Source organism: Arachis ipaensis, chromosome B3, assembly GCF_059453495.1.
Source record: "Arachis ipaensis isolate K30076 ecotype BB chromosome B3, ASM5945349v1, whole genome shotgun sequence".
Taxonomy (NCBI): Eukaryota; Viridiplantae; Streptophyta; class Magnoliopsida; order Fabales; family Fabaceae; genus Arachis; species Arachis ipaensis.
The window spans coordinates 31313126-31337991 of NC_142438.1; the positions used below are offsets into that span (position 1 = coordinate 31313126).

The window sequence follows — 24866 nt, forward strand, 5'->3', positions numbered from 1 at the left end:
ATTTGTCCAAAAATTAAATTTAAGTTGTGTTGATACTATTTTGAGTTTCCAATGATAAAAATAAAAGCTAGACCGTAGCTACTCTATTTCATTGTATTTTGATGGTTTACCCTACTTTGCATAAAAATTTCTAAAACTTTTAGTTGAGCCAATTTTTGGTAGAGGTAGTCAGATAGACACCTTAATTGTTTGGTTCAATCCGAGTCCTATGTAATTAATTATAATTTTCGAAATTTAATTGTTCCAAATATGCTTCGTCTTGAGGTAATAAATTTCTGTCAATCGTAACTTATAATGTACGGACACTGATACGAATATGAAACACGACACGATACGAAATGCACGAACACACAAATTTTAAAATTTTATAAGACACAGGAATATATAAAGTATTTTTTAGATAAATTATAATGATATTTTGATATTTTATTGATATTAAAATATAAAATAATTTTTTGATTATTTTTAATATCTTTTTTAATTATGTAAAATATTTAAAATATTTTTCTTTTAATAAATAATAATATATATTATTTCTAAACTCATTTTAAAAATATATGTTAAGAATAATGCAAAACATGCTGACAGGTGATGTTATATAAATATGTCTAAATATGTCCGAAATTTTTTTATTAAAATATGTTTGAACATACTAAATACGTACGTTAGACGAACGTCAAAAATATTGTATCTAAAATGTGTCTAATATACAAATATAATGACTCGGTCAAATATTTGTACTTTATAGATAGTAACTATTTCTACAAAAATTGGATTTGTACTAAACCTGGGGAGTCTATACTAAGATTCATCCATATTTCACTTCACCTAAATTTTAACAAATGAACTAAATTTAATTTTTGAATATTTTATTTTTCTTGTAACATTACCCGGCATTTGTGGTGAACAACCCGACCCAAGGCTGGATTTTTTTTTATTTTTGTTGATTTCGGCTCAACTCTCAAGCATATTCTTCTCCTTTTGTCCTTTTAGAGTCTTTTACTCATATCTTTGTCTCTCAACGCTCAGCTGAAACAATTATTTTGAATTTGTGTCACCACTCACCAGTGTTCTTTCATTGGTCCTTCATTCTAAATGGATTTGGTGTTCCCCCTGAAACCCCAAACCGCGTTTCTCAAAGTACCCTCCTCTTCAGCCCTCTTCCTCCCCCTTCCTTTCAAGTCCCTTCGTCTTCGTCCAATCTCAGCTACTTCCAAGAACCTCAGGGTTCACTGCGAGCTTGAAAGCAGAGTCAATGGCGCTATTTCTGGTGACTTTGATCCCCGCTTTGTTGACAGGGTACACATATCCCCGTATTCTCTGTATATTTTCTCTTGTTTCATTACCTGATTATCTCTCTCTCTAAGTTTGGTCCCGGTAAGTTCCGATAAGTCAAAAGTCAAAATAGTCCTTTAACAAATGTTAGTCAAATTAGTCCTTTGCAATGAGTTAGGTTAGTCCTTCAAGATTGAGACCCCTCAAGGGATTCATCTGACTTACGTTTGTTACTTACGATGACTATTGAAACCTACAAGACCGAAATGACTGGGGCATAAAGTTTTTTGAACATTTGTTGTAACTTCTGTGTTCCGGTGAATTATCATCATGCATCTCTGTTGGAGAAAGCTTTCCTTTATATAAGAGTTCTACGGTTTTATCGTCTTTTTCTTTTTTTTTTTGTGGAATTTTCATCAGCTGATTAAGTATGCTATCAAAAATGGAAAAAAATGGTACAGAGATTCTAACATATGATTGATAGCATCTCTAGAAAGATGTTGATTTCCAAGCAGCTGTTAAGCACTTGGTTGTTCTCTTTTGCGGGCATGCATCTCTGAAGCTCATTAAGTTGTTGATTAGGTTTAAAAGGTGATGAAGAGGTGCAGTTTCTAAACTAGATTTTAGAAGGCCTATGATAAGGTTGGGTTGGATTTTTCCATAATATTGGAAAGGGGTTCCTCTCCTTACTCCTTGGGGGATTGCATCACTTTTATTATGTCTTCCTTATCTTGTGTTCTTTCTTACACCTTTTATGAATGCTACTGTTGTTGGGATTATGTTGTCGAGTTGAATGTATGTTTTACACATTTCCCTGAAAAATTTGGATCTCCCTAACTTGTCTAAGATCTCCTTTAATTCAAATGGCAATGGCTTGTTCCTGATGAATTGTATTCTTTTTGGCATTATAATGAGCAAGTTCATATTTACTGGAATAGATGGGACATAGGAGGCATTTCAGGAGACGTGCTTATTTTAGTTGACTCTCTTTTTCTAGTTCATATCAGGGGGTTTTCTTATTACTTGATTATCTTTCAATTTTCAAACCATAAGATGCTGCCACGGTTCATCTTCTCACTTGTTTAGAGGGGAATCTGTAATTGTTTAAAAGGAAATTTTAATTGTATGTTTGTCAAGAATTGTCTGTCAAGAGAAGATAGACAATATTGTAAAAGAGTGATGTGTGAGATATATTCAATAACACAGTGTTTATGTGAAATTTATAGCTTCTATATATGTATGATTGCTCTTTTAGATTGTCATATTACAATATTCAAAATTTCTCCTTATCATCTTTTCTATTCTTCCCTAATATCTTAATGTTTGAAATAGCATTTTATAACATTGTCTATTCTGCTTTAATTCATGTATAGTTTCTTAAAGTGGTTTTATTTATCTGTTTTAAAGAAATCATGATGTGAGCATTGCCCATAAGTGTAGTTGTTGTTCCATTTTTACTGAATGATCAATGGATAGCTGATGGATATTTTCGTATTAACTTTCTGCTCAACGAGTTTTAAATTTGTTTTAACTGACAATGAAATATTTGTTCCAGCAAAAAGCACTAGAAGCAGCAATGAATGACATAAACAATTCTTTTGGAAAGGGAAGTGTTACAAGATTGGGCAGTGCTGGGGGAGCTTTAGTGTATGTATCTTCATATTTGTAGTTATTTTTAATCACATATTTTCCTAATCTATTGTATTATATTTAAGGGAAAAAAAATGTCAAATTGTGGCCTGACTATTTTCTGTCATATAAATCCCCCCCCCCCCCCCCCCCAAAAAAAATCATCCTGAATGTTGCAGTGAAACATTTCCTAGTGGCTGTTTGACCTTGGACTGTGCTTTAGGTGGCGGTCTTCCGAAAGGTAGAATTGTTGAGGTATTGTTGCCTGGTATATGTTTGTGGTCACTGTTCTTTTAGTTTTTCGCACCATCTTATTTACAACTTTTAGGTTTCTGGAGTGAGGAGTAAGTAAAATAATTGGGTGTGAATTATGAAGAATGAGATATATTTGTAAGCTGCAAGGATTGGGTCATTGGGGTTTTATTCAATTGGTATTTGTTACTAGTTTTGGTGTTTTATGGCATCTTCAACAAGTTAGGATTGCTCGGTTACCATGCTGGAAATTTCTCATTGGTTTCTTTGTGTACATTACTTTGAAAGACGTACTAGCTGAATGGTGGATTTGTACTGCTTATGGAGTTATGGACCTTTTTTATTTTTATTTTACCTGCACTTTAGTTTACCTTTTCCCCATTTTCATCTTGTTTCTCTCTGTACCCTGACCTGTGTTTATCAATCTTCATACGTAGTGCTTAACCTGTATAGGAGTATGTTACTGTAGTTTGGGAGGGCTTCTGATAAAACTATCCGAAAAAGCTGGTTTATGCGTTATTGCTCCTTGATTCTTTTGTTCATGAATTTACACATGATAGGGTTGTTGATTCTTTTTATTACTTTATGCCTGAATTGTTCTGTCATGGTCAAACTGACATTATCTTCTGACTATATTTCTAGATATTTGGACCAGAAAGCAGTGGGAAGACTACCATTGCACTTCATGCTATTGCAGAAGTGCAGGTAATTCATTTATATGACAATAATGTACTTGATGTAAATATGTTTTGAGACCAACGTGCAGTTCTATTTTTGATGTCTAGAAACTAGGAGGAAATGCAATGCTCGTTGATGCTGAGCACGCCTTTGATCCAGCATACTCTAAATCATTAGGAGTGGATGTAGAAAATTTGATTGTCTGCCAACCTGATCACGGAGAGATGGCTCTTGAGAGTAATATCTATGCCTTTAAGTGGTTGGGTTGAAATGGATAAGCTAATGTTTTGCATTGTCCTTGCTGCATAGCAGGTTGCTGTATTGGATCTATGAGTTGATCGAAATTTCTATATTACAGTTGCAGATCGAATGTGTAGATCTGGTGCCGTAGATCTCATTTGTGTGGATTCTGTCTCAGCTCTCACTCCACGAGCAGAAATTGAGGTAACAGACTAACAGTTACTTTTGTTATTTATAGGTAGCTTTGTTTTATAATTTAGGCAATTGAATTTCATTTCTAACTCTTCTTCATAATACATAGGGTGAGATTGGAATGCAGCAAATGGGGTTGCAAGCTCGCCTTATGAGTCAAGCTTTACGCAAGATGTCTGGAAATGCCTCAAAAGCTGGCTGTACACTAATATTTTTGAATCAAATAAGATATAAGGTATTTGCATTTGTGTTTGATTAGTTTAACCTTCTTGTCAAGGATTGCATGCACTCATATAGGTACTGTAAATTCACATCACTTAATTATATAATTTCAATGATGTGTTGAGATATGTTAAATATTTTGGTTTTATTTTTATGATTTATCTTAATTGTTTTGTAGATTGGCGTCTATTATGGAAATCCAGAAGTGACAAGTGGTGGAATTGCATTGAAGTTCTTTGCGTCAGTTCGGCTAGAAGTTCGTCCTATAGGGAAGATAAAGTCTGTAAGCACAATAACTTTCTTGATATATTGTTATGTATTATTTTAAACATGGGAGTTGCATTTCTCCTTAACATACTATCATTAATTACTTTTTCTTATTTTTACTTTTATTTTTTTTTTCCCACAATAGCAATGAGGTTTGAACCTAGAACCTCATGCATACTACCTAAACCCTCACCACTAGGACCAATCCTAGTGGCTTTCGTGCAAAGAATTACTTGTTACTTTATAATCTTTAATCATTATTTCAAAATTCTTTAGTATTAAGCATTAATGTTAATTTTATTTTAGGCTAAAGGAGATGAAGAAATTGGCCTTAAAGTCCGTGCAAGAGTGCAAAAGAGCAAGGTAAACTAGAATATTTGAATGCACATTTGAAAGCTCTTCATTTCTGCTGTGTAGCTAACATAGTTACTTGATACATACTTCCAATTACTTTCTTCTTTAAGTTATGTTGTACCCTTTTGAAGTTAGAAATTTGACTTTTTCTTTCCTATAGTTTACCTATCTGTTAGTGTACTGTTTGAATTCCTTGCTTGGGTTTACTTTCGTTTATAAGAATTCCACATCATTCTTATTTTGGTATGCAAGTGAAGGAAAAGCCATGAGAACAATAACTGATCTTGCCATTCCCACATTAAGTACTTAGCACTAACATCATTACAAACACAATATTTATTAGGAGTTGCATCAAATGCAATCTGGGATAGTAGGGTTGGTGATGAACCTGATCATCCAAGGATCTTTGATCATTGCTTCCAAGTGCATCTCATTGGGGTGGCAAACGGGCCTAAACCCGCCGGCCCGGCCTGCGTAACCCGCCAAAAGGCGGGCCGGGCTGGAAAATTGGGATAGCCAAATAGCAAAAGGCCGCCTAACCGGCACCGCTTAAACCGCAGGCTTTGGCGGGGCGGGCTTCCTCGCCGAGCTTAGTGTTTTTTTGGGAAGGGGATATTTTTGCAATTTTTTTGCCAAAACCCAATTCTCCCAACCCAACTTTCAAGAGAATGAAGATGAAAATTGAGTGTTTTAGATTATGTTTTATTTTGCTTTGGAGACAATATTTATAATTGTGTTTTGGATTATGTTTATTTTGCTTTGGAGACAATATTTATAATTACGAAGACTTTAATGTTTGTGAATTTAAAAATTATAATTTTTTTATGCCTTTAGAAATTATAAATTTATTAAAATGATTGTGGAATTATATATATTATTTAATAGTTAATAGTAAAAAAAAAGAGGAGATTTGGTGGGCTTAGCCCACCAGCCCGCAGTTAGGCAGGGTAGGGTGGGATTTTAGGACCGTCTCACTAGGCGGGGCGGGGTGGTTTGGCGGGCTTTCGGCGCGACGGGGCGGGGCGGGCTTCCCCGCTTGCCACCCATTCTCATCTAAGCTTTGTTGGTTGTGATAAAATTTACTGCTCAAGTTTAAGGAGTACTTGTATTGAACAATTATAAAATTGTATCGAATTCAAGGTTGAGCGGTAAAAGATCCATTAGGACAGTGGTGGAAGATGACTTAAAATTATGTGTGGGCATGTTGAAAACGACTTTAAAAGCCCCAACAGGGAAAGTAAATCAGATATAAAATAGGCGGAGTGGTTAAAGATGGAGAAAACCATGGGAAAATATGAATGGAACCATTATGTTTTAGTTTGTCTGTGGTAGGGAGCATTACATGGTATAGTGTTCAAGTGAGATAAGCATAGGAAGAGAGCCTTTAGGTTTGATAAGGTCCAACAAAATTGTAACTGAGGAACTTTTGGCGGGAATAGTTAAATACAGGGAGGATTAGATAGAGGAATAACTGAACTATGTTAGTACTAGGAAGAGACCTTTTAAGTGCTTCAAGTTACTTTGTATTTTACACCACAATAAGGTCTAAGAAGATTGCCAAATAAATGGAGAAAGAGCACTTTGGAGAGGATGAAGCTCATGAGTCATATCTTGAAGTTATGGTTGAGGATGATATAGCGGAGGATAAGACAAGAGACATAGTTTTCGGAGAATCAGTTTGGTTTTTGTAAGGTTCTCAGATATCACAAGAATAGAAGTAGTGTGTGAATGATCAAGAAGTGTAGAGAAGCAAGTAGTATGAATGATCAAGAATAACAAGAATAGAAGTAGTGTGAAATCACTGAAGAGGGAGTATCAATGTGATAGCTCCAAACCAGTGAATGAGTATATTGAGTATGTGTGTATGACTCTACTGAAATGACGTTTGGCATTTGAGAGGCCAATTCTCTCCACAATTTTCACTTTAGTCTTTTCCTACCTTAAACCAAAGCTCCTCACTCCTATTTATATTTCTCTCCTGTAACTAACTCCCTAAATTCACGATGCCTTCCTTACTAATTAGTTATTCTTTATATTCCTCTCCTGCTATATGTATATTTAAAAGGAGTAATTTCTCTATGCTGCCCCTGAACTTCTTGGCTGTTGGGGTTTGTCACAGTTTTATACTGAGTAGATTGGGAGGTCCTGTAGGATATGTTGGAGAAGAAAAGGAGTAAAGATAATTGATATTCTTATAATTAAGGACACATATGATGGGGTTACAACTAACTTGAGAACTTAGGAATTTTTCATTGGTGCAGGATTACACCAAGAGTCATATCTAAGCTACTATCTTTCCACATTTATCTTGGAGGTGCTTACTAAACATGTCCAAGAACTTGTATCATGGTGCATACTTTTTGCCAGTGATATTGTTCTTATAGGCAAATCGAGGGATGATTTAAATGAGTGGATTTGTGGTTACAAGTTTTGGAGGTACATAGAGCATGCATTAGTTTGACAAAGACGCAGTAAATGAAATGTAAGTTTAGCAAGCAAAAGGTGGACTCAAACATAGAAGTGAAAATTTAATAAGATATCATACCATGAGTGAAGAGATTTAGCATCTTGGTTGTATTATTCAAGAAAATGGGGTAATAGAGGAAGATGTAAATAATAAGATCAAGCAAATTGGTCAAAGTGGTGGAGTGTTTCGGGCTTCATATGTGACAAAAAGTACCCTTGAGGGTAAATTTTACCGCATTATCATTAGACTGACTATGATGTACGAGACATATTATTGGACGGCAACCTGTAAACATGAGCATAAGTTTAGTGTGGACGAGACGAGGATGCTAAGGTGGATAAGCGACTATACTCAAATTTGGTGCTGATTGCAACTTGCGAATAGTGATGTGTATTTTTTTGAAGGATGACATCTTTTTGAGTGCCAATACAATAGTGGGTATGGTGGTTATTTAAAAGGAACACATGGTTGGCAGTAAAAAATTTGTCACTTGGTGAGTGGGCCCATGGTCAAGAATCGTTAGGTTACCTCAGGTTTGGTTTCAGTTACAATGCTAAGTAGGTTGAAAGAGTACAAGAGACGAGGGAGATCAGAAAGTTACATTTCAATGGTAGCTTCGTTTCTTTTGGTTTTGTAAGGAGGATCGCTAAGTTCTCATCTTGTAGCCTTACTGGTGTTCTTATGTTTAAAAAGAATAGTAGTACAAACAAACAACAACAACAACAACAAAGCCTTATCCCATTAAATGGGGTCGGTTACATGAATCAAACGATGTCATTGTGTTCTGTCATGTATCATGTCTACAGAGAGACCGTTTACATGTAGATTTCATTTGACCACCTCATGGATGGTCTTCTTAGGTCTTTCTCTGCCTTTCGCCCCTTGTCCATCTTTCATCTCATCCACCCTCCTGATTGGATGTTCTATCGGTCTTTTTTTCACATGTCCAAACCACTTGAGACGCGATTCAACTATCTTTTTCACAATGGATGCTACTCCAACTCTCTCCCTTATATCTTCGTTCTTTATTTTATCCAATCGCGTATGACCACTCATCCGTCTCAACATCTTCATCTCTGTTACACTCAGCTTATGTTCGTGTTCTCCTTTAGCCGCCCAACACTCCGTACCATAAAGTATAGCCGGTCTTATAGCGGTGCGATAGAATTTACCTTTAAGTTTTAAAGGCATTTTTTTGTCGCATATAAAATCAGATACACTCTGCCATTTTGACTAACTTGCTTGGATCTTATGATTTACATTCTGTTCAATCTCTCCATTATCTTGTATGATGCACTCAAGATACTTAAAACTTTTAACTTTTCGTAGGATATTTTCTCCAATCTTCACCTCTATATCAGGGTTTTCCCTTCTCAGACTGAACTTACATTCCATATATTCTGTCTTGCTACGGCTTATGCGTAGTCCATACAGTTCTAGAGCTTCTCTCCATAACTCAAACTTCTTATTTAGGTCTTCCCTTGACTTTCCCATAAATACGATATCATCGGCAAAAAGTATGCACCATGACACAGGCTCTTGGATGTGCTTTCAAGACTAATGTGAAAAGATATGAACTTAAGGATGATCCCTGTTGTAATCCTATACCAATAGGAAATTCCTCTGTCACACCACTTTGAGTCTTCACATTAGTTGTGACCCTATCATACATGTCTTTAACTGCATGAATATATGCGATCTTTACTCTCCTCTTTTCTAAACCCTTCCATAAGACCTCCCTTGGTACTCTATCATACGCTTTTTCCAAATCAATAAACACCATATGTAGATTCGTTTTATTACTACGATACCTCTCCATCATCCTTCTTAAAAGGTATATCGCTTCAGTGCTAGATCTGCCTGACATAAATCCAAATTGGTTCTCTGTTACTTGTGTCTCTTTTCTCAACTTCCGTTCTATCACCCTTTCCCATAACTTCATGGTATGACTCATAAGCTTGATTCCTCTATAGTTTTCGCAACTTTGTATATTTCTCTTATTCTTGTAAATAGGTACCAAAGTGCTCTTTCTCCACTCATCAGGCATTTTCTGACCTTAAAATCTCATTAAAAAGTTTGGTTAACCAGTTGATGCCCTTTTCTCCAAGACCCTTCCAAACCTTAATCGGGATATTATCAGGTCCTACTGCCCTGCCATTTCTCATCTGCTTTAGAACCTCTTTTACCTCGAAGTCTCGAATCCTTCGATAGTGGTCAAAGTTTTGATCTTCTTCCCTTGTGCATAACCGACTAAAGCTCGGAAGAGTCTTCTGTCCCTCATTAAATAACTCGTGGAAGTTGCTTTTCCACCTTTTATTAATCTTTTCCTTTTGAGCCAACACCTCTCCATCCTTATCCTTTATGCACTTAACCTGATCCAAATCTCTCGTTCTTCTTTCACGGTTCTTTGCGATTCTATATATACATTTTTCTCCTTCTTTCGTGTCCAAAGACTAGTAGAGACCCTCATATGCTCTTGTTCTTGCTTCACTTACAGTCACTTTTGTCTCTTTCTTAGCCGCCTTATATTTTTTCCAGTTATCTGCGTTGCGGCATAAAGACCACTTTTTAAAGCACTCCCTTTTTATCCTTATCTTTTCTTGTACAGTCGCATTCCACCACCAGGACTCTTTGTCTCTTGGTCTTATTCCTTTAGATTTACCAAAGCTTTCTTTTGCTGTTTTTCTAATAACTTCTGCAATCTCCCTCCACATCTCTTCCGCGCTTCCATTCCCATCCCACTTTGCCTCTTCTCCTACCCGTCTTAGGAAACTTCTTTGTTTCTCACCTTTCATCCGCCACCACCTCGTCCTTGGGTTCTTCGTATGATGTCTTTTCCTCAACTTTTGCTCAACGCGAAAATCCATGACGAGCACCCTATGTTGTGTTGTCAAACTCTCTCCCGGGATAATTTTACAATTAATGCAAAATTTTCGGTCGACTCTCCTCAACAAGAAGAAGTCGATTTGAGAGCTTGTCATGCTACTCTTATAGGTTATAAGATGTTCGTCTCCCTTTTTAAAACATATATTTGCGATGAGAAGATCAAAGGTTGAGGAAAAGTCTAAAATAGTTTTACCCTCGGCATTGATCACTTCGAAACCATAGCCTCCGTAAAAAATAATTGTGTGGCCAACCACACTCATGTTACACTTAATCAAGTGTTGAAAAGGAAAGTGATAACTTGAAAAGTTCTATTAAACATTATTTATTATTTATATTAATGTACTATATAACAACATGCAGGCATCTGATAGTTATTACCTAATGATTATCTTACTGAATTAACGGAAATACAGGTATTGAGATTCTCAATGCCATCTTGTATGGCACTTGACAACTATACTTGATAGGGTTGCTAGAAGATTTTGATGAGCTAAAAATTCTCTTCTTGGTAATTATGCTACATTTTATACTTCACTATGGTGTTATTAACTCTCTGAATTGTTTAGGTATCAAGGCCTTACAAAATAGCTGAATTCGAGATTATATTCGGTGAAGGAGTCAGTAAGCTGGTGAGTGTTGCAACAGAAAAGTATTGTTAACCTTAGTTGTATATCACTATTTTGACTCATTAGTTTTTTTTGTCAGGGTTGCATTTTAGATTGTGCAGAAATACTGGACATTGTCCTAAAGAAAGGTTCTTGGTACAGCTATGGGGACCATCGGTATTATCTCAAACTTGCTTATGAAGCTTAGTATCATTTTTTTTAATGGTTTGCATTGTTTCTTACTTTCTGTAATAGGACTTCACATGGAACTTCAACTCGATGTAGATGGGAGATTCATAAGAATGTTAATTAGAGAATTTGCTTTTTGTTATTTGTATTTTGTAAATGGAAGAGCAAATTATATATAGCATTATTTTGCTTTAATTATCTTGTATATTTCTAATTTCAACCCCCCCCCCCCCCTTTTTTTTCTCTTTTTCTCCTTTCTCCAATCAATTTTTCTTTATCTGTCACAGATTCTAAAATTCTCCTAACAGAAGACAGCCAACTCCAGAAAGCCAGTTTTGATTCTAACAGATGCAATCACATGCATATTATCTACAATCCTAGAACATCCGATATGACCTAAATTTTATTGCATTAGACATGATTTTCATTAAAATGGCATAAACCTACAATGTGAACTTTGTCTTCTCTTTAGTCCTGTACCTACTAACACAAATTCCGTATGGTTCGGCAGTGAAGGAAATTAACTCTACAAACAATAAAACATTCTTTCCAGTTCTCTTTCTTCCTTCAATTATGGGCTGTCTTAATATGAGAAATTCTCGTGGATTAATTCTATTTTCAATTTGTCTTGGAACAGATTGGGACAGGGAAGGGAGAAAGCAATACAGTACTTGAAGGAGAACACACACATTTTAGAGGAAATCGAAAAGGTTGGACAGTCTGAACCTTCCATATGCTATTTGACTCGAGTGTATGGTAAACTAGGTTCTTGTTTTTCTTTATTGCCATGAAATGTGAGCTTGCCTTCTGCTTTATTCATAGCTTGTTACTTTCTTTTTCCCCACCATCTGGTAGAAAACTGCAATTCGAATTTACCTCGGTAGCCGAAAATCAGATATTAGTACTAGTATTCTAAATACATTGGTCACCAAGTGATAAATTGAAGCATTATTCTGGTCTCAGACAACAGTTGCTACATTCATCGGTGCTGAACGCCTAATTTGATAAAACTTTTTGAAGAGGTGCTTGTGAAGATACAAACATCTCATTTTGTATTTTGCAAATTAATAAAAAAAAAGAGAATTGCTAGGGGTCTAATACTTTTTATCAATATTAGCCAAACACTTTGGACAACACCTTATTTTTATACTATTCGGATGTATGATTTTGAATTTAGTATTTAGGGTTTAGTGTTGGCTAAAAATAATATATAGTCATGCAGCATAGCTATCAAAAAATTATGTGCATATTTGTTTAGCATTGAAAAGCTAGGAATGTTTTTGAAAGCACCTATAAAGATATACTTTTCAAAAATAGCTTGTGTTTCAAAGTTAAAATATCTAATATAGTTTTATATATTATTGAACATTTGATTTTTGTCTTTGTTACATTTATACCTACTAAATTCATTTTAAATATTAACAACAATTTTCCCAAACACAATTTTTGTAGCTTATGCTTATTGAAAGTCACTATCATTTTTATTTACCAAATATAGCTGTTACAATTTTGGGAAAACCAAATAAGCCACTTTTGAAAAGCCAAATCTTTAGGTCATGAGCTTGTCTATGGTTAGAAAGAATTGTAGCCTACGAGGAAGAAGAATGGTTTTCAATTCCTAAAATAAACTTTAGAAGTGGTCTCGGCAGCTGTCAATTAGTCAGTTGGTTTCAAGGGAAAGCTAGGATTAAACAGATTAAGCTTTGTGAAGTTTGGTACTAGAATTCTTCCGGTTGAAAGTTTGCACATTTGCTTTATTCCCTAAAATATAGCACTAATAACACTCGCAACGAAATTGGGAGGGGTGTCTAATTAATCAAATGGCAATAACCAATAATGATAATGGAAGCTGTTTCACCATGATGAGTTGGGGACATCATCTGGAACAGTAAAGCACTAATGAGTAATTACTTCAATTATGACATTGTATACTCAGGAGATACCTTGCTGTATTACAAATTTGAATAAATGTGGACTGATATATTCTTTGCCATTATTTTGATGTAAACACTTTGCTGAAATTTTCCAATTGTCACATTCTAAAATTGGAAAAAAAATAGTTTATTGCAATCATCAATAGATGAAAAATTAGAAGGAATAAGATTGAGGAGCTCTTTATAATTTTTATATTTAGGGTAAATTACATAGACCACCTTTATAAAAGTAAGAACTTCTCTAAATGTTAGGTTACATGACACTCGCACCCTTATAAACATGAAATATAAAGAGGTGTTCATGTGTAACAGACTAGAATCTCGTTTGTGTTAGAATCTCCTGCATTGTCCCAGGCATAACACTGCAACAGCATGTCCTACCTTCCCACTATGTACGAACTATATAAGTGATCTTTAACTTGAACAAGTTCTGTTTGATTATATGGTCAACTGGTAAAAAAATGGACATATTTATATTTTGAGCTCAACTTCTCTTGTATTGAATACCTGAGATGTACTTTTTAAGTTATACAAAAAAAATGTGTAAATTAACTTGCAGGTAGTTCGGTCTTCATTGGTCGAGGGAACAAACCAAACAAACCTCGCATTCACAAAGAGCGGTCCAGTTCTCCATCAAGATGATGATATCTTTGATGAAGGTCAGTGAAGATAGAATGATTGCTTTAACAAGTTTTGGAGATAAATTGGTGAAGGTTTGCACTGGCCGGGGGCGGGGGTTTGTCTTACTCTGCGAAATTGAAATGGTGGCGGCTTCATGATTTGATATTTTTATTGGTTCCTGGTGTTTCATTGGTTGATATTGATGAAATTGATGGGATGACAATCATGTGAAAGACGAGCATTAGCCAGTAGATGCATGGGAAATACAGAAAAAGGGAAAAAATGAATGTGAAAGGTCTAGGAATGATGGTTCTTTCTATTCAAGTTGCTTATAAGCTATATAAGTGCTCAGTCATGGCCTCATGATTTCTATATTCTGCTGCCATCTATTTCCATAAATCTTTCCTATTGCATCATTTTCGTGATTATTTTTTATTACCCATTGTTTCAGAATAGGTTTTAATTTTCTTTTAGGAGATAATGAGAGCTGAGAGGAGGAAGCTGATTAGTGTTTAGAAAAAATAGTCTCTCCCTATCCTTTTTAATATATTCTTTATCTTTTTTATTTTTATTTAATAACACATTCACACACCCTACACACTAATTGCACAAACCACTAAACATGCTGATTGTTCACTCAAAATTGATAATTTATTTTTCGATTATGGTTATTAGAGAAAAAAAAAAAGAAGACTCCCCACAATCTACATGAGCACTGGGGTCGTAGGGAACTAGGGATGCCCAATAGATTCTCTTAAACGGGTTGAGTTTCTCTCTTTTGTCCGTGGGAATTAATACGTATTGTGAATTAGTAGGATTTGAAGTATAAACTAGTTAAATAGTTGAAGAATGGTTCAACTAATTGACTTGAGTGATACAACAGTAAAATAAGACCAAAACTCTAAACCTCATATAACCATGGACTCCCAGAAGTTCTGAGATTTTTGTGCTCACTAAACTTCTCTGGAATCTCATCCTCTCTGAACTCCCAGATCCTTGGCAATACCAAAATTGTCTTCTCAACATAGAGAACCATTGCAATTCCGTCATGATAGTGTTAGTTGATTGAACTCCAGTTGCTGCTGCATCATTAGCGAAGCAAAAACCAGAAAGTGAATCTAATTTTGACTCATATATATCTTATAACATTGTATTTTGATATATTATCAGTCTGTTATGACTTATGAGTTATCTGTATTTGTTGTCCCATCATATCCAAAGAATCAACAAATTTTTTAGTAATATATATGGTTTGTTATTATAAATCAATGTTAGTTTTAAATTGAGTTTTGATAATTAATGTATACATATATAATTTTAAAATTGTACTGAAATATTATTTAACTAATTGCTCAAGCGTATAGTTGATATAAGAATTTTTCGTTTTAACGTAATCAAGTAGGTATAGGACCCCTAAGGGGCACTTTTTGGAAAATAAAAGAGACCATAGATAGTAAGCTGAAGCTACCAGCTGACCTCATAGGCAGAGATGTTACTATCCTAGCACTTTAGAAGCAACGAAAGTCATCTCAAAACCTACCTGAAAAGGCCGCTATATGCAACAGAAAGATTTTGGCTTTAAAAATTCAAGCGTGCTTATCAAGTTTAACCGTTTGAATTTTGAAACGAAGTATATCTCTTTTGAAAAGCAATTAATATACGGATTTTTGTTGTTTAAATTAAATAATTATATTATTTATAAAAATCTATAAAACACATAGCATTTATGGATTTACACAACATATCACATCTTGGGTATTATGACTTGAGCGCAATTAAGAGCATATCCCGGCGACTGAGCACCTGGGATATGACATACCTGAGATATCTGAGATATGCTTATAGAGAAAAAATGAGTCATATTACCCGGAGTTACAGTATCCGGGATGCGTTTATAGCAAAAAATGGGGTATTAGAGATACATATTTAATTATCTAGGTGTCTATGCATCCTAGATAACTAAGAGAAAAACTCTATATAAGAAATTTTTTGGCTCAATCATTAGTCGCATTACATCTAATTCTCTATTCTATCTTTATCCTTCTTTTTAGTACTCATGGATAACCATAAGTTCTTTTTGTTGTAATTTATTCCAATGAAATAATAAGAAACTGTAATAAAAGAGTGATTTTTGAATCTAATTCAATTATGATGTTGCGCACTTATCCTGTTGATTCTCTATGTGCGTTAAAGACGATCATACTTAGCATATGGAGGCAATAAGTTTCAAGGAAATTGGGCGGGCTGCATATAAATTTTTATCCGTGCTTTGAGTCGTATGCTGCTGTTCGTAGCATTGTTTTTTATTAAACCACTCTTCCACCTTAGCCCATGACAACAATAAAGACGTCTCACGGCCCACAAATTCAGCCCAACAGAATACACAAATTAAATGATAATTTAGTCTTTATCTTATCTTATAGTTATCTTTATCTTTATCTCTATATCTTATCTTTATCTCGATATCTTATCTTTATCTACTTTTATCTTTCATAGGCCAATACTCTATATATACTTAATTTTACTTTCATAGTTTACAATTCATTCAATCAACAATCAATAAAATTTCTTCATCTTTTTCTTTCACAATTCTTTTATTTTCCTATTCTTTCACAATTTTATTATGGTATCAGAGCTCCTCTTGAGCTCTGCTGACATCCATGGATCAAGGAGAAAGGGCACACCAACAACTTCATTCGGAGTCTCTTTTGGACTTTTCGTCAGCCCAACACTTTTCTTTCATGGCACTTCCTTTCAATGAAAAAGCTCGTCCTTCAAACCAGCTTGAGCTTTGTTCAAAATATGTTGATGCTTGCGTTCTACCCTTCCATTTTGTTGAGGAGTTTCAACACAACTACGTTGATGAATAATGCCCTTTGAAGCATAAAAATCAGGTAAAATAAATTCTGGTCCATTATCGGAACGAATAGTTTTGACTTTGGAGTTGAATTGTGTTTCAATTAAAGTAATAAAATTTTTTATTTGATTCTGTACTTCTCTTTTTGATTTTAATAAAGTAACCCATGTAAAGCGGCTAAAATCATCAACAATAGTAAAAAAAATATTTATGATTATGAATAGAATTTTGTCGAAACGGACCCCAAATATCAAAGTGTAATAAATCAAAACTTGCATTGGCTTTGTTAAAACTTTGAGAAAATGAAAGTTTCTTTTGTTTAGAAAGATGACAAATGTCACAAGCCTCATCATGATGCATAGAGATAAAAGGAAATTGTTTATGTAAATGATTAAGTCTTTGCCCAGAAAGGTGTCCTAAACGAAAATGCCATATATTGGAAGGTATAATGGGTGGAGATTGGATGGAATTTATGGAGTGTGTAGTGGATAAATTTTTACCGAAATTGGGTTCAAAGACATATAATCCCTCTCTCATTCTGGCCAAATCAATTGTCCCCAAATTGTTGCTCTGTAGAGTGCAAGAAGAAGATGAAAAAGCTCGTCCTTCAAACCAACTTGAGCTTCTGCCAAGTCCAACTTGCTGCCATTAAGTCTATTTTACATCAACACTTCCGAATTAAAGACTTGGGCCCATTAAAATATTTTTTGGGTATTGAAGTTGCTCAATCGGAGAAGGGAATTTGCTTATCTCAGAGAAAATATTGTCTTGATCTTTTGGATGATTCTGGTTTATTAGGTGCTAAACCTGCCTCTGTTCCAATGGATAGTACCACAAGACTATATCAAGACAAAAGTCCCTTGCTATCCGACCCTTTTGTATATCGTCGTTTGGTTGGCCGTCTTATCTATCTCACCACTACTCGACCGGACATCATGTATGCCACTCAACAATTAAGTCAATTCATGGCATCTCCTACTGAATCTCATCTCTACAAATCAATCTCCCTCAAAGTGCAAGTATCCTTTATCTTCAGTCATGTCTTTTTCTTCTCTTTCATCTTCACATAAAAAGTTTCTTTTATCTCTACATTCTGACGTTGAGCCAAAGTCTTTTAAGGATGCCAATCAACACTCTAATTGGCGTAGTGCTATGAAAGATGAGTTGGATGCTCTTGAGCTGAACAAAACTTGGCGTCTTGTTGATTGCCCTGCAGGGGTTAAGCCGGTTGGCTGTAAATGGGTCTATCGCATCAAACGCAAGCCTGATGGTTCAGTTGATCGATATAAAGCACGCCTTGTGGCTAAAGGGTTCACTCAAACTGAAGGTGTTGATTTCTTGGAAACTTTCTCCCCTGTTGTCAAGCCTGCCACTATCAGATTAGTTTTGGCATTGGTCTCTATGAAGCATTGGCCTATACATCAGTTGGATGTCAATAATGCTTTCTTGCATGGGGATCTTTCTGAGGATGTTTATATGACTCTGCCACCCGGATTTATATCTCCTCAACCGAATCAATGCTGTAAGCTACTAAAGTCACTGTATGGTTTACGACAATCTAGTCGTATGTGGTATGACAAACTTTCTCATCTTTTGCTATCTCATGGATATCAGCAGACCTCATCTGATTATAGTTTATTTGTCAAATTCATTGGTGATCAAATTTCTATCCTTTTAGTCTATGTTGACGACATTATTCTCACTGGGAATTCCATTTCTGAACTTGCTGCTAACCCGGTTTTTCATGAACGGACCAAACATTTAGAGGTTGATTGTCACTTGGTTCGACAAAAAGCTCAAGTTGGAGTGATGAAACTTCTCCCAATTCCCTCTTTTGGGCAACTAGCTGACATCTTCACCAAACCTTTGTCTCCTCAACCCTTCCATCTTAATTTGAATAAACTTAGTGTTCTTGACATCTTTCATCCTCCAGCTTGTGGGGGCGTATTAAACCACTCTTCCACCTTAGCCCATGACAACAATAAAGACGTCTCACGGCCCACAAATTCAGCCCAACAGAATACACAAATTAAATGATAATTTAGTCTTTATCTTATCTTATAGTTATCTTTATCTTTATCTCTATATCTTATCTTTATCTCTATATCTTATCTTTATCTACTTTTATCTTTCATAGGCCAATACTCTATATATACTTAATTTTACTTTCATAGTTTACAATTCATTCAATCAACAATCAATAAAATTTCTTCATCTTTTTCTTTCACAATTCTTTTATTTTCCTATTCTTTCACAATTTTATTATTTTTCATGATAATATCAAAATTTCAAAATTTGCAAAAATTATTTTTAAATGTTTTGTTATGATTTTTTAGAGGATCCATGCTCCATATTGTCCTCCGTTATTCCATGGTATTGTTGGTAAAGAACAAGGTTTCAAGGTTCAAACAAGAAAACTTAGTAGTCAATCTTATCGTGATAATTTTAAGGTTATGAATGTTTTAACTGATCCTAGGTTCTTCAAAATATGTACTACCATAATTCTTATAATGTAAGTAATATTTAAAATTATTCAAACAAAAAAATAAATTATTTTTGTATCCTTCGATGTACATTATTATCACAAATATTTAGATTTTTATAAGGAAGAATCTAACTATATTCATGTCATTCATATATTTGTTTGTTGTGGTGAGTTCTAATGATTGTACTCCTATATTAAAAATTTATTACAAAATCTACAATTAACAAATTATAAACATCAAATCATTTTCAATTTACCAATAGATGCGGAAACTATTAAGCAAATATTAGTTGATGTCCTGTTTGTTAAAATATGTACTTTACCGTTTATAAGTGATTACCGTTTATAAGTGTAAGATATTTTTTTTTGTTGATACAAATAAATTTGTAAAAAGTGAAATTGTTTGATCCATTTAATTTATATTTATTATATTCTAGCAAACTTTATGTGGATTAGTTGGTACCATAACCTCAGTGGTGAACACTCAACAGTGGTGGTTTTATTCATGTTTGCGTTGGTACACCAGTCTTTTATGTTTGAAATGTGTTACTATTATATGTGTAGAGTTGAGTGTGTTGATACCATTCCAAGGTATGTTTGTCATGTGTTTTTTTATTTTTCTATTATATGTAATCATATACATAGATAGAGAGAATTTTTTTTATTCATATTTGTAGGTTGTCCATTATTTATAATTGTGATTTTGTTTATTTGATATAACTATAGGCTAAAAGTTTTTTCTCATTCGAATGGGAGTAATATATATTAAACCACTCTTCCATCTTAACCCATGACAACAATAAAGATGTCTCACGATCCACAAATTCAGCCCAATAGAATACACAAATTAAATTATAATTTAGTCTTTATCTTATCTTATAGTTATCTTTATCTTTATCTCTATCTTATCTTTATCTACTTTTATCTTTCATAGGCTAATATTCTATATATACTTAGTTTTACCTTCATAGTTTACAATTCATTCAATCAACAATCAATAAAATTTCTTTATCTTTTTCTTTCACAATTCTTTTATTTTTCTATTCTTCCACAATTTTATTATGGTATCAAAGCTCCTCTTGATCTCTGCTGACATCCATGGATCAAGGAGAAATGGCACACCAGCAACTTCATCCGGAGCCTCTTTTGGACTTTTCTTTCATGACACTTCCTTTCAATGAAGAAGCTCGTCCTTCAAACCAACTTGAGCTTTTGCCAAGTCCAACTACTCATTATCTTTGTTCTTTCAATACCTTTTCTACTGTTAACAATTCTTCAAATCGAGATTCATTCTTGAATACTTGGATCATTGATTATGGTGCCACAGATCACATTGCATCAAATTTGTCTTGGTTTATTTCTTACACACAAATTTCTCCTATTATTATTCATTTACTAAATGGTTCTCGAACTACTGTTTCTTATAAAGGCATCGTTCAATTTTCACCATCCTTGATTCTTCATGATGTTCTTTATTTACCTCATTTCAACTTTAATATTATCTCTGTTTTAAAAATTACTTCAGCACTCATATGTGAACTCACTTTTTCATCTTCTTCTTGTACTTTACAGAGCAATAATTTGGGGACAATTGATTTGGCCAGAATGAGAGAGGGATTATATGTCTTTGAACCCAATTTCGGTAAAAATTCATCCACTACACACTCCATAAATTCCATCCAATCTCCACCCATTACACCTTTCAATATATGGCATTTTTGTTTAGGACACCTTTCTGGGCAAAGACTTAATCATTTACATAAACAATTTCCTTTTATCTCTATGCATCATGACGAGGCTTGTGACATTTTTCATCTTTCTAAACAAAAGAAACTTTCATTTTCTCAAAGTTTTAACAAAGCCAATGCAAGTTTTGATTTATTACACTTTGATATTTGGGGTCCGTTTCGACAAAATTCTATTCATAATCATAAATATTTTTTTACTATTGTTGATGATTTTAGCCGCTTTACATGGGTTACTTTATTAAAATCAAAAGGAGAAGTACAAAATTAAATAAAAAATTTTATTACTTTAATTGAAACACAATTCAACTCCAAAGTCAAAACTATTCGTTCCGATAATGGACCAGAATTTATTTTACCTGATTTTTATGCTTCAAAGGGCATTATTCATCAACGTAGTTGTGTTGAAACTCCTCAACAAAATGAAAGGATAGAACGCAAGCATCAACATATTTTGAATATAGCTCGTGCTCTTATGTTTCAATCTAATTTACCATCATCTTTTTGGTCTTATGCTGTTAGACATGCTGTTTATTTACTTAATAGAGTTCCATCATCCGCAATTAATTTTAAAACATCATTTGAGATTTTATTCAATCATTCACCAAATTATCATGACATTAAAGTTTTTGGATGCTTATGTTTTGTTTCTACCCAAATGGCAAACAGATCAAAATTTGATCCAAGAGCCAAAAATGATGTATTTATTGGCTTTCAATATGGTTTTAAAGGGTATATTATTTATGTTTTAGAAGATAAAAAAATTGAGATTTCTAGAAACGTGATTTTTTATGAAAAGATCTTGCCCTTAGTCACAAAAAATGTCCAATTCAAGACACTCAGCCCAACATTGCCAAACACACCTTCTCAAAAATAAGATTCAGTTAGTCTTCCAGTTGAACCCTCACCTATACCCATTGATCCAACTCCACCTAGTTCTTTATTTTCTCCAACAACCTCTCCTTCTTCTTCACTATCGTTTCCTAACCAAATTGAACCCATGACCACCGAATCATTTTCAATACTAGACACCAGTCCACCATCACCTTCTCATCCCCCGTCACCTTCTTTACCACCTGAGCAACCCCATCCTCGTCATTCCGACTGGCCTCATCGACCTCCAGCATATCTCTCTGATTACTTGTGTAATTCCTCTCTCATCTCTACAAATCAATCTCCCTCAAAGTGCAAGTATCCTTTATCTTCAGTCATGTCTTTTTCTTCTCTTTCATCTTCACATAAAAAGTTTCTTTTATCTCTACATTCTGACATTGAGCCAAAGTCTTTTAAGGACGCCAATCAACACTCTAATTGGCGTAGTGCTATAAAAGATGAGTTGGATGCTCTTGAGCTGAACAAGACTTGGCGTCTTGTTGATTGCCCTACAGGGTTAAGCCGGTTGGCTGTAAATGGGTCTATCGCATCAAACGCAAGCCTGATGGTTCAGTTGATCGATATAAAGCACGTCTTGTGGCTAAAGGGTTCACTCAAACTGAAAGTGTTGATTTCTTGAAAACTTTCTCCCCTGTTGTCAAGCCTGCCACTATTAGATTAGTTTTGGCATTGGCCTCTATGAAGCATTGGCCTATACATTAGTTGGATGTCAATAATGCTTTCTTACATGGGGATCTTTCTGAGGATGTTTATATGACTTTGCCACCCGAATTTATATCTCCTCAACCGAATCAATGTTGTAAGCTACTACAGTCACTGTATGGTTTACGACAATCTAGTCGTATGTGGTATGACAAACTTTCTCATCTTTTGCTATCTCATGGATATCAGCAGACCTCATCTGATTATAGTTTATTTGTCAAATTCATTGGTGATCAAATTTCTATCCTTTTAGTCTATGTTGACGACATTGTTCTCACTGGCAATTCCATTTCTGAACTTGCTGCCATTAAGTCTATTTTGCACCAACACTTCCGAATTAAAGACTTGGGCCCATTAAAATATTTTTTGGGTATTGAAGTTGCTCAATCAGAGAAGGGAATTTGCTTATCTCAGAGAAAATATTATCTTAATCTTTTGGAGGATTCTGGTTTATTAGGTGCTAAACCTGCTTCTGTTCCAATGGATAGTACCACAAGACTATATCAAGACAAAAGTCCCCTGCTATCCGACCCTTTTGTATATCGTCGTTTGGTTGGCCGTCTTATCTATCTCACCACTACTCGACCGGACATCATGTATGCACTCAACAATTAAGTCAATTCATGGCATCTCCTACTGAATCTCATCTTCAAGCTGCCAAGCATGTGTTACGATATCTGAAAACTAGTCCCGGGAAAGGACTTTTCTTTCCAAGGGAATCAGAAATTCAGCTTCTCGGCTTCAGTGACTCTGATTGGGCCGGATGTCCTGACACTCGACGATCTTTAAAAGGTTATTGTTTCTTCTTAGGCAGTTCTTTAGTCTCTTGGAAGACCAAGAAACAAATCACTGTTGCCCGCTCTTCCACGGAAGCAGAATATCGTGCACTTGCCAACACAACTTGTGAACTTCAATGGATACTAAATGTGTTACAATTTTTACGCATCTCTCCTATCCGCCCACCAGTTTTATATTGTGATAATCAGAGTGATCTTCATATTGCTGCTAACCCAGTTTTTCATGAACGGACCAAACATTTAGAGGTTGATTGTCATTTGGTTCGACAAAAAGCTCAAGCTGGAGTGATGAAACTTCTCCCAATTCTCTCTTCTGGGCAACTAGCTGACATCTTCACCAAACCTTTGTCTCCTCAACCCTTCCATCTTAATTTGAATAAGCTTAGTGTTCTTGACATCTTTCATCCTCCAGCTTGCGGGGACGTATTAAACCACTCTTCCTCCTTAGCCCATGACAACAATAAAGATGTCTCACGGCCCACAAATTCAGCCCAACAGAATACACAAATTAAATTATAATTTAGTCTTTATCTTATCTTATAGTTATCTTTATCTTTATCTCTATCTTATCTTTATCTACTTTTATCTTTCATAGGCCAATACTCTATATATACTTAGTTTTACCTTCATAGTTTACAATTCATTCAATCAACAATCAATAAAATTTCTTCATCTTTTTCTTTTACAATTCTTTTATTTTCCTATTCTTCCACAATTTTATTAATATATTCATTCTTGATGACTATGATGTTGCAAAGTGCTTCAAAAAAGTTCAGAATTTTTGCAATAGTATCCATCTGTTTCACAGGCAACTTATAAATTATTTTTATACTTTTGTTGTTTGGCTGTCAAATGACATTTGTAATGTATTCTTTCTTCCTTTAATTTATGATAAACTAATGATTATATTAGTTTTTAATCATGTTTGCTTATTTAAGTAATTGTTCTGTTAAACATGAAGCTAGTGTTTATGGTTGATGTTAGGCCAGTTGGATATGAATCACATTTGTCTCTACGTGTTCGTGCAATATGTGATGATACTTGTATTATCAATTTTTTTAAGATGCTACTAATGCCAATGAGGAAAAGGTTAGAATGATTCTAAGGAATTTATAAATTGATTGTTATGATTATGTCTGTTTGAAAAAAAGATTACTTAGATATAGGGATGTCAATGGGGCGGGGGCGGGGACGGGGAATGGGGCGGGGACGGGGGATGGGGTCGGGCCCCATCCCCCGTCCCCGCCCCCAGAATTGATTCCTATCCCCGCCCCGATCCCCGCCATGGGGGATAATCGTCTCCATCTCCATTCCCTGCATTCCCCGTGTTTCCCGCCGGACTCCATTCCCCATCTCCCTATGTTAAACATTTATATAAAAATTATAGTGGAAAAAAAAAACTACAAAACATTATTACAAACATATCTTATCCATGATTATAAGTCCAGAAATACAACTTAACAAATTAAAGTCCATAAAGAGGTAAGCACTGAGCAGGAAGAGTGACCGATAACGACTGGCGAGGGGGTATGCTGCTATGGCTGTGACTGTGGACACAACTATGGGAGATTGGGA

The 24866-nt window shown here is 34.8% G+C and overlaps 1 protein-coding gene across 1 annotated transcript; it reads left to right on the forward strand.

Moving 5' to 3' along the window:
- The first annotated feature begins 942 nt into the window (after positions 1-942).
- RECA1 (recA DNA recombination family protein) lies at positions 943-14224 on the forward strand. Its single transcript, XM_088509115.1, has 13 exons — positions 943-1299; positions 2831-2922; positions 3084-3159; positions 3799-3861; positions 3942-4071; positions 4193-4278; positions 4376-4501; positions 4667-4771; positions 5062-5118; positions 11029-11091; positions 11168-11244; positions 11894-11966; positions 13750-14224. Exons 1-13 carry the CDS (start codon positions 1096-1098, stop codon positions 13855-13857), a joined length of 1260 nt encoding a protein of 419 aa, XP_088365241.1. The 5' UTR covers positions 943-1095; the 3' UTR covers positions 13858-14224.
- Positions 14225-24866: the final 10642 nt, after the last annotated feature.